Source organism: Lygodium microphyllum, chromosome 19, assembly GCF_053477565.2.
Source record: "Lygodium microphyllum isolate KBCC chromosome 19, Lygodium_microphyllum_v1.1.10, whole genome shotgun sequence".
Taxonomy (NCBI): Eukaryota; Viridiplantae; Streptophyta; class Polypodiopsida; order Schizaeales; family Lygodiaceae; genus Lygodium; species Lygodium microphyllum.
The window spans coordinates 3,908,454-3,919,564 of NC_141153.1; the positions used below are offsets into that span (position 1 = coordinate 3,908,454).

An 11,111-nucleotide genomic window follows, 5' to 3' on the forward strand; every position below is an offset into this window, starting at 1 on the left:
ACAATAAAGGATACTACCACATATAGACATAAATATAGATGTTCATGATGTATATTAGAAGTTCTACTATGGACCTTTCTATCTCACAATAATGTAATGTAAATATTTATTAACCTGTTTTGATAAATACTACCACATATAGATATAAATATAGATGTTCATGATGTATATCGGAAGTTCTGCTATAGAACTTTCTAGGTAGGTCTATCCCACAATAATGTAAATATTTATATTTATTAACCTGTTTTGATAAATACTTAAAGTTTTTTGTTCCAAAAAAGGGAAGGAAAGAAATTCGAACATTTTTTTTAACGGGATATTGAATTGTTAGCATCTTTACGACCCTCGCGGCCGAAATGGAGCCCTCACGACGAGCTCGCAGAAGAGCGCGCAGGAGGGCACGCGCAGCAGGCGACGACGATGATGAGGATGCCGCAGCAGCAGCAGAAGCACAACAGGAGGACGAAGAGGAAGATGGGGAAGACGAATTCCTTCTGCCCACGCTCGTTCTTCCCAACAACAAGCGCAAGCAACGGGATGGGGGCGGGCGGAGCAGCAGCAGCAGCAGGATCAAGAGGACAAGGCCTGTCCCTGGCAATACTGTCTTCGTCGCAGACCTGCACGCGGCCACTACTTCCAAACTGCTGAAGGGCTTCTTTGAGAATTTCGGGGATGTATCCAAGGCCAAAGTCATTTCGCAGCAGCAGGGCTATGGCTTCGTGACCTTTCAGGCACAGGAGATTGCGGAGGCTGTTATCGCTGCAGGAGCTGGCAAGGATGGGCTTCGCATGGACAACAGGAAGGTGCGATCTCCTTTTCTCCCTCTTATATGTTGTGTAGCTAGTTGAGCTTTATGCAGCCATTATTGCCCGAAGCGGTGCCCTGTTTCTTCAGAAGTTTGGACGAAAGCCATGCAGGAATTGATAGCATACGGCCCCAGTAGAGTATCTTTCTCTTTTCTGGATGATCATGATGTCAGCTTCCAATTTATGTGCAATCACTTTATCCTGAGTCTAAGAGTTAACCCTAGTTGCTGCCACATATTATTGACACAATTTCAGCAGGTTGTCCTTCTGTCTTCTGGATGAAACAGTATGTCAGCTTTCAATTCTTGTGGCCAACACTTAAAGTTCTGAATCTAAGAGTCAACAGTCGTTCCTGCTCCATTTTCTGACTGACAAAACTTTGGTCAGATTCGAGTTTCTTGGGCTTCTGCCCCTATGCCAGAAGCTGAGACAGTTAACTGGAAGTTGCATATGAGGAATGACTCCAGGAAGCACCGTCATCGCCAAGGTTCAGCTCATCAGTATAGATCAAGATTGTTTCTCTCAGCCATGGCATCTGCAGTTGCATCAGCCACGGGACAAGCTGTTATTCAAGGTCCAGGCCCTGGGCCCTCTCTGGAAAGGGATCCTTTTCCTGACCGGAAGGTGATTGCCTATGATGATTGGTTATGACTTTTGGCGGTAAATTTCAGGGACTGGTTATAATACTGCATATGTTAAATGTGATGGCATTAGTTGGAGAACAGTTTTCTCAAGCTGATTTTTTAAATGATGTGTTCAAATCTGTTGCTTGCACACTTTTTTACCTTTCTGTGAGTGAGATTGGTTTGGTAACTGTTGCCTTCCTGAGGTAGCATGTGTGCATCATGCTTAGCTCTACAAGGAGGATTGATTAGAGGATTGATGGGTTGGAACAACCTGATCAACCTTGCAACCGCCTGTCACTGTACGCCCCTTTTACTTGCGTGAGGACCCTATAAGATCAAATCTAGCTCAGTAAGAGATTTTTGCATGCAGCTTCGGTAACTGGTCTGTGGTTCAGGCTGAGCTTGAGCGGTTTCAGAATGTTGCAGATATTTCAAATACTGACCCGGAAACTGATCATTTCAGCCATTGTTCTTTATTCATGCATGCATATATGCACGTGTAAAGCATGGTAGTTAGATGATGATATGTAGAGTGCAAGCTGTAGAAATTGAAGTTACCCATTGTGTATAGTGAAGTTAACTGTTGCTTTCAGATGGTGCTATTGATTTGAGCATCCATCGATGTTAGCACTAGGACAGCACTATGAAAGAAAGTACATCCTACCTAGTGTTAAGGTAACTAATTAAACGTCTAGGTGAGCAAGTGCTGTTTTGTCTTTAATCGTGATTTTCGCATCTTCTTACTAAAGTTATGGCATCATGGTTGTTAATCATATTTCATTTTCGCATGAGCCCTTTCCTTTCAAGGATTGCTTTGGAAGCGTAAGGGGGCAGTACTTCCCCTCCAAATATTATTACTCAAGAGAGCAACTAACAGCTAGGCTGGGATTGCTCCTATGCTCAGATAGGATAGATCACAAGGCAAATGAACAATCGAGCTTTGTCACACTAGGATGACTCACCAAGAAGGATGATTGATGGGAGTGTTCAATCGAATGACACACCTAGCAAGGGTCGAACACACAAGCATTATTGAAGGATGGTTTGGTTGTGGTATAGCTTGGGTGATCTCCTTTATTGTAGTTGAGATCTCTTGATGTGACCTTGTGGTTGTCTATATGATGTCTTTGTGGTTTTTCATACCAGCAAGAGGTTAAAGGCTATGTATGTCAATTGCACTTTATATAGCACTAGGAACAAGCTTTGGGGTTAGTTCGAGGTGCGTTGGTTTGAGTGGACCGGTAATTGTACTTGTTGTGTGGCTATAGAGAAAGCACTTTGAAATTGCCATATGTCAGTAGCGTGTTGATTGTAATTTATTTTGAGGGTAAGGAATTCATATGTAATTTGGTGAAGGTGTCTTTTTAGCTTGTCAATTTGTGCCTTTACACTATCATAGGCCATATTGTGGAAGAAAATTTCAACTTTATTGTTGTTAATGCACATTATTCATTTCATTTTCCATGGCTTCATCAAGTGTTTGATGAAGTATTTAAGAGGCCTTATCATCATAATTAGACCTGTAAGCCAGCTTAGGATAATTATCCAAGTCGCTTCATGCTTGTATACATGCTTCATTGCTCTCAAATGTGATTCATGCTTTTTAGGCTTGTTTGTCTTATGTTCACTTTTGTGCTTGCATACTTGTTTCCATGCTTGAAATGTGTTGAATGCACATATGAGAGAGAGAGAGAGAGAGAGAGAGAGAGAGAGCCGGGTGGGGGAGGGACTTTGTTAATGTCTTGTAGGACATCTCATGGGTGCGTAGAACCATTACCACACCCCATTAGATATTTAGGTGCAATCAAGTTAAGCACTTCTAAGAGCCCAAAGCTAGTCTAGAAACTATGTTGCAAATCAAAAAGATCAACCCCAACAAAATAGACCTTGTTCTTAGGGGGTTATTGAAACTTTCGAATGAGAACTTTGCTTGTACAATAAAGCAACCACTTGCTTTCCCTCCATCTTGCCTTCTTATTCATGATCTCTTCCAGCTTCTTCTTGAGTTCATTTGCAATGGCTCTCATATATGGTTATTTTGTATTGGTGGGAAACACAAGTGTTGTTTCTTGAAGATGGTTGTGATCTTGGTGTTTAGGTGATAACATCTTTGCAAAACACAAGTCTTCATACAGTTCTTGAAGATAGGGCCTACATTACTTTGGGCATAACATAAGGTGAATAATACTCCCTTCACCCTAATTAGGCTTACAATTTTATTTTATTTTTTTGGGGGGAGAGAGAGAGAGTCTACTATATCCTTTGAGATGCCTCGAAGGCATACGACAAAGAGAGACTTCGCAAAGTTTCTAGTTACGATCCACCTTGAGAACCCAATTGCTAAAAAAAAGCCATGCTAAGGCACCATTAGCACCAAAAGAAAACAAACTACTAAAGTTGTTTAACTAATATAGCATGACCTTGCACATGCGCACGCGCGTGCGTGCGTGCGTGCACACACACAGTTATATTATCTCCTTTTAGATGCCTTGAAGGCATATGACAAAGATGCACATATCATAGTGTCTTGTTATAATCCACTTTGGGGACCCATTGACTAAAAAAGAAAGCCATGCTAAGGCATCATTAGCACCAAAAGAAAACCAACTACTAAAGCTATTAAGGTAATTTATAAATTGTGACTCCAAAGTAACAAAGAGAGAGAGAGAGAGAGAGAGAGAGAGAGAGAGAGAGAGAGAGAGATTTTATCAACAAGACGTGTGTTTAGCATGGCAATACTCAAATTTAGGTCTCATGGTGGCATATATCAATATTGATAAGCTTGTTAACCTTAAATCTTCCATGTTAGTGGCTCATCTAGTCCGTTTGTGCAAAGTGGTGCTTGCGAAGTCTTGGTACCCATGTGCACATCACTTTAGTTACTATTGATGATGCACTTTTGTCCACATGGCAAACTTTTTTTCCATTAGTGCAAATGACTTTTCATGTACCCATATTGTATCATAATTTTATGGGAAACCATTTGGGCATCCTTACATCTTTGGCAACCCTTTCCTCACTTAGACCTTGATAGCCCTTAGTAAGATTGGAGAATTAAAGGATGACTACTCTTAGAGCATACATTTGTTAATCATATACAACATTTACTTATCAAGGATTAGGAATGGTTGATGCATAAGGGTGATTCCCTTTGGAACTTTCGCAAAGGTAGAGCTTGGTGGAAATCCATGAAGATGGTGGGTTGGCTTAATAAAATGCCCTTAAAATGAAAAGTCTTTATTTGAAGAGTGCTAGTGGTTGGATCCCTCTTGTCATTGCTCTTTCTAGATGCAATATATCCAATGGTCCTTGCTACTTTTATGCTAGAAATGAGGAGATCTATCATCATTGGTTTTCTCTTGACATAGTGGCAAGAAAGATATGGCCTCTTTTATCTAAGGTTTGGCCTCATGTCATTAGAGCCTCCATGTATCCATGGGATCAAATTTTTTGAAAACCCATGCTGATAGACTTTATGTAGCCACATGTGATGATTGTTTTTTGCTTTTTGTAATGATTACTTTGCCACCTCAATAGATTGTCCATTTTCCCTCCTTTTTAGTTGAAATATCCATAGTTTGGTTTCATTGAAATATTTTGATTACTCTAATACATTGTGTTGGAAATTACCTATGAACCAAAATGGGTACATCTTAAATGGAATGAGAGAGAATGAGAGCAAAAAGTAGAGTAATTCTACAAAGTGGTGAGAGCCAAACCAACTACTTAGAAAACCACCATCTAAAATATCGCTAGCCTAGCTGGTTCCACCAAACTTGGGTCCCCTTCCACCATAATAGACAGTTCCTATGTTGCTAGATTTTTAGTAATTAGAATTAGGATAATTACAACACTCCATTTTAGACTAGTTGCATTTGACCAATAGTCTAATACATTGACTACTAAAAGAAAATGTCTACTACTGTCAAACTACTACTCTAGGTATGCCTGCTTGGTCTTACAACTTGACTACTTTTCCAAGAAAAGATTGGGTCTGACATCTTGGTTAGTAAGCTACTATTACAACGATGTGTTGGTAAAAACTTATTACAAAACCATAGAAATTTTATTGCTAGTACAACATGAAAGGTGAGAAGGATCAAGCAAGAGAGCACGGAGGTGAGAGCTATGGTGGATGGAGCAAGAGCAAGAAAGAGAGAGACTCCAAATGTGGGAACTCCAACAGTCACAATGTGTGACCGACCTTCCCTTTATTCAAATGTCACTGAAAGAATAAAGAATGAAGTGACAATGATGGGTGCCTACTGCTTGCAATGTGCAGGTGCGGGTATTGTCAATATAGTAATACACGGGTGGCTAGGCAGAGACGCCTTTATCCCCAACAACCTCCCACTTAAAGGTGAATCTGCCTTAGTGAGGAGTGAGAAGAAAAAAAAAAGTAAACAGTATAACATGTACATAGATACAAGAGGATGAGAAAAGACATCATCTCATCCAACGCCCATCAACTTCCTAAGGAAGGCAAAGTGCTCTGTAGAGGCTTTTTGTGAGAAAGTTTGCAAGATTCTGGTCAGTTATCTTGACAAGGTCAATTGAATTGTCCCCAATGACCCCACGAATGAAGTGATACCTCACCTCAATGTGTTTTGTTTGTGCATGGAAGATTGGATTCTTGGCTAATTGGATAGCACTCATAGAATCCGAATGCAGTGTAGGGATATCATGTACAATACCAAGGTTAGCAACCAAACGACCCAACCAAATGGCCTCCTTGCAAGCCTCGGTGGCTACAACATACTCAGCCTCTGTAGTAGAAAGGGCCGTGCATTTCGGTACCTTGGACATCCACGAAATAGCACCTCTAGCACAAGTGAGCACATAGCTAGAGGTGGACTTTCTACTATTTGCATGTCTTGCATAATCAGAGTCGGTGTATCCCACGACTCCTGTATCCTGGCTGCCATCAACAAAACTGCTTAAAGGCACACGAGACGTACTCACCCTCGTTATCGGTCCTTAGGCATTTCAGCCTATACTTAGATTGATTCTATACTAAAGCAAGCCAACGCTAAAAGACGGCCAAGTCATCAGATTTTTGCTTTATGGGATAAGCCCAAACCTTACGTGAATAATCATCAATAACTGTGACAAAGTACTTCCCACCCCCTAATGATTGATAGGGCATGGGTCCACACACATCTGAATGCACAAGAGCCAAAGGCTCACCCATGCGTGGAATACCAGACTTTTTATGTGAATTCCTAGTCTGCTTGCCATATAAACGATGATCACATGACTCAAAATGCAAGTAGTCAAAAGGTGGAAGATATTGCAAAGCACTAAGCTTTTTCATTCCCTTAAGTGACATATGCTCAAGACGAGCATGCCAGAGAGAGACATGTGGGATAGAATCCACTGACAAAACATGGTCAATAGTACCAGATACAACCAAGGGATAGAGGCTGCCAAACTTGACACCTCTTGCAAGAACAAGCCTGCTACCAGTTATCTTCCATACATAATCACCAAAGCATATATGATAACCTGCATCATCAAGCTACCCAATAGACATAAGGGTTTTAGTCAATGCGGGTACATGATGCACATTATGTAGAATAAATGTGCTACCAGAGGGAAACTGTAGAGTGACATCACCAATGCCAACAATAGCAAGAGACTAATCATCTTTGTAGGGAGAAGAGGGCTTCAATGTCCAATCACCTCAATGAGTTCAACACCATTTTCAACCAACAGATATCTTAGACATTTGTCTTTCATAATTCAATGAAGGCTATGTTCTCACTAGTCACCTTGCTTGAGAGATGGGATACTTTTAGGATTACCATTAGTATCTCCACACTTGCAAGTGATCTTATGAGTGGAAATATTGAGAGTATTTTGCTTAACAAGGAGGTGAATAAAAGGAATAATATAGGGTCAAAGAGCTCTAGTATAGTTATGATGAGAGGGAGGTGAAATGCCAGGGGGAACTCTCACAAAAAATGATGTAGAATGCTACTTTTGTAACAAGAAAGGATACATGAAAAAGGACTGCTTCTAATGAAAGAACAAGCAAAAAGGCAAGAAGGAAAATGAGAATGATGGCAAAGAGGAAAGCAAGGTAAAGAATGAAGAGATTAATGCATGTTATAGCCATGATGGTTGATGTTTTGCTTGTATTCTCTTTTGGTAATGCATTCTTGGTTTCCATGGATAATGGCATGTCATAGAACTAGCTTATGATATTTAGAATATCATTTCATTTACTCCACATAGGGAGTGGTTCTCTAATTATAATACAAAAAGAGAGGAAGTGTTCACCTTATTTACATGTAGCATGGTTGGTATTGGGGATATACATTTGTCATTATACTAAATGGTTTTCATTTTGTCTTGTGGAATGTATGATATATTTTAGACTTGATAAAAAAATTTATCAATGCAAGACAACTTGATGATTGTGGTTATAAAATAATATTTGGTAATCACATATGGATGATTTGCAAGAGATCTCTCATTGTGGTCAAATGGTCAAAATTTGGTGCTTTGTATCCTTTGTATGTTTCTAGTACTAAAGATAATGTTATACCTGTCACATAACAACCATATGTTTCTTTATGGTATTATTGTTTGGGATATATATCAATCACTAGAATGAAAGATTTCTGCCATTTGAATTATCTTGTCTAAATTTTCTTGATCGTGGTTTCTGTGAGCATTGTCTTTTAAGAAAACAAACAAAAATGTCACATAAGAGCGGTAGTGGAAGTAGAAGATCAAAATATATTAATTTGGTTCATAGTGATTTATGTGGCCTACTATCCACAATTTCATTGATTGGAACTTTGTACTTTGTCATATTTATAGATACTACCACATGGAAGGTTGGGCTTATCCTCTTCACAAGAAGATTGATGTGTTGGATGCATTTCAAAAGTACTTAGCATTTGCAAAGAATAAGTCATGCAAGAAATTTAAGTGCTTGAGGACTAAAATGGGTGGAGAGTATAGCTCACATGCCTTTATGAATCTTTGTGCAAGTTGTGGTATCAAGAAAGAGTTGATAGCTCTTGAAGATCTTGGTTAAATTGGTTCAATTGAGAAAATGAATAAGATCATTTATGAAAGGGTCCACAATATGCTCACTAATGGATCTTGGACTGAAGCTATAAGGAAAACAATGCATTTGAACAATAAGTCTCCTAGCAAGCCATTAGATGGCAAGATATTAGAGGAGTTATGGTCTCACAAAGGACCTAGTTATGATTACGTTAGTGTTTTTGATTGTGAGCCATGTATACATATACCTAGGGACAACCATAGTAGGCTTGATTCTAAGTCTAAGAAATAAATTTTTCCTGGCTATGGAGAGTGAAGTGAAATGGGCTATCACTTGTGGAATCTTGAATAGAAAAGGTAATACACAATCATGATGTCATTTTTAACAAGGATAAGATGCATAAGTAGCCTATCAAAAAGGTAGTACATAGTCATGATGCCATATTTAATAAGGATAAGATGCATAAGAAGCCTATCCAAATAGTTGAGATCTATAGAGTGGTATTTCAAGATGATGCATAAGAAGCTTATCAAAATAGTTGAGATCTATAAAGGATCAAAATCATAGGGCTACCATCCCTCGTCTTTCTTCTGTATAGGTAATAATAAATCTCACTCCTAGTGTATCCTCGAGACAGCATAAAGGCATCAAGCTTATGATACCATTCCTTGTGAGAGCCCATTTCAGACCATATAAGCTCTTATGCAGCTTCCATGCCAACTACTCCTTGCATTCCACAACAAACACCTTGTTGCGTGTAAATAACCTCATGCAAGCCCCCATGCAAGAAAATGGTATTTACATCCATCTAAACCAATGGTATATCCTCTCTAGCAACCAAAGCAAGGGTCATATGAAGGGTGGTCATCTTGATTACTCATGAGAAGATCTCATCAAAGTCAAACCCCCTCTCCTACTTAAATCCTTTGACATGCAAACTATTGGAAAGTCAATCATGGATGTAGATGCTTTAAAGAAAAGTTTGCATGAAATCTTTGATATAAAGGACTTAGAAAATGGTCATCACATTCTTGGTATGTGCATTATGGAAGATTGAGACAAAAAGATACTCTATTTGTCTAAGAAAGAATATATTAGAAAGGTATTGGAGTGTTTCAATATGGAGAGGGGAAGTGTTATGAGTATTCGATTACCTCCATATTTAAAACTTAGCTAAGAGGACAAAGCCCTAAGTCAAATGAGCGAAAGACTAAAATGGCCAAGGTTTCATATGCATCCACTATTGGTAGCTTGATGTATGCCATGGTTTCTATACATTAAGACATTGCCTATACAACGGGAGTGTCTAGTAGGTATATGTCAAATCTTGGCAAGAAGCATTGAGAGGTAGTTAAAGAGTATCATGATATGCTTGAATGACACTAGATCTATGTACATATGCTTTAGAAGAAATTATGCATTTATTATTGGATATGCAGATGTTGATTTTGCAAGGACTATAAACTCTAGAAGTTCTAGTATAGATTTTCTATTCACTTTTATAGGTGTAGTCCCTTGGATTTCTCAATTATAGAGCCACATGCAAATTTATCTACCATTGAGGTAGAGTATATTGTAACCATAGAGACATGCAAGGAAGATATATTGTTTACTCATCTAGTAAGAGATTTGGGCATTTTAGGAGAAGTGTCTACATTGCAGAGCACTGTATATTCTATAGATAAGCCTTTTAGGACTTGCCCACTGTTTTTTTGGGCATTTGAGGTTGTTTCAGGCTCCATTTTAGAACCTCAAGGTTGAGAACAACTGTTTCAAGGTATATTGCAATTTTGGCTGTATCGATTGAAAGTGGATACACAAGTTGTAGATTTCGAATCTATAATTTTTGAGATGTTTGCCATGAAGAAAACATAAGTTTTATCTACAAACAGATTGCAGATTACATTACATGTTAAACAATCAGTAAAAAAGATTTCTTGATGCGTTGCTGTGCACTTGTTGTGAAAGGTTACAAAAGACTTGCTTGCTGTTTTGTATCATTTTTGTGATAATGGTAGAGAACTGTGAGGTGTCTGCCAGGATCATTCCAAGGCACAACTTTTTGTATTCCATGAGTAGGTTTTCCAAATGATGCTACCCAGCGCTCCCTTAACGGGGTTTATCACTTAGACTCCACTAAGTCTACATGGCAACGAAAGTGTTCCGGCGCGAACCCACTAGGATCAACCTGAATTTTCGAGTTCCTAAAATTAGATGGGTCTCCTAACAACCACCTAGCGTCAGTAATTTCGAGTCCCCACTTCCTATAGGATTACTCGAACTAAAGTAGACTTGCCATTGCACTTGGTTCAAAGAGAATGGGAGACAGAGGGCAGTGCAGTACATCAACCCTCCTACCCATAAGGCAAAATCCCATTCCGGTCCCCTTAAACAATGCAAGTCTGTTCTACCTAATAACTAGTTGGTCAATTTATCATCTTCCTATTTCTATCACCGATTTAGAAAAGCTCCCAGCTAACCAAGTCCACCCTACCGTTGGATGGACCCGTCGGGGGTCACGCCTACCCGCTTTCCTTTGATGACGATATCATCTTTAGTTTTTTTAATTATATACAATACATTTATTGAAACATATACAACCAAATTCCTTAATTAGTCAGTTAAATCACAAGTTCCTTTACATAATTTATTTCATGG

General features: G+C 39.1%; 1 protein-coding gene across 1 annotated transcript; it reads left to right on the forward strand.

The window, feature by feature from the left end:
* Positions 1 to 313: 313 nt before the first annotated feature.
* LOC148019506 (uncharacterized) lies at positions 314 to 1,569 on the forward strand. The gene is made up of 2 exons (XM_087700994.1): positions 314 to 803; positions 1,194 to 1,569. The coding sequence occupies exons 1-2, from the start codon at positions 357 to 359 to the stop codon at positions 1,455 to 1,457; spliced, it is 711 nt and encodes a 236-aa protein (XP_087557120.1). The 5' UTR covers positions 314 to 356; the 3' UTR covers positions 1,458 to 1,569.
* The last annotated feature ends 9,542 nt before the right edge of the window (positions 1,570 to 11,111 follow it).

Coding starts and splice junctions, on each gene's coding strand:
- LOC148019506 (XM_087700994.1), top strand. CDS start 357: ATGGAGCCCTCACGACGAGCTCGCAGAAGAGCGCGCAGGAGGGCACGC. Junction 804..1,193: donor TTCGCATGGACAACAGGAAG/GTGCGATCTCCT, acceptor AACTTTGGTCAG/ATTCGAGTTTCTTGGGCTTC.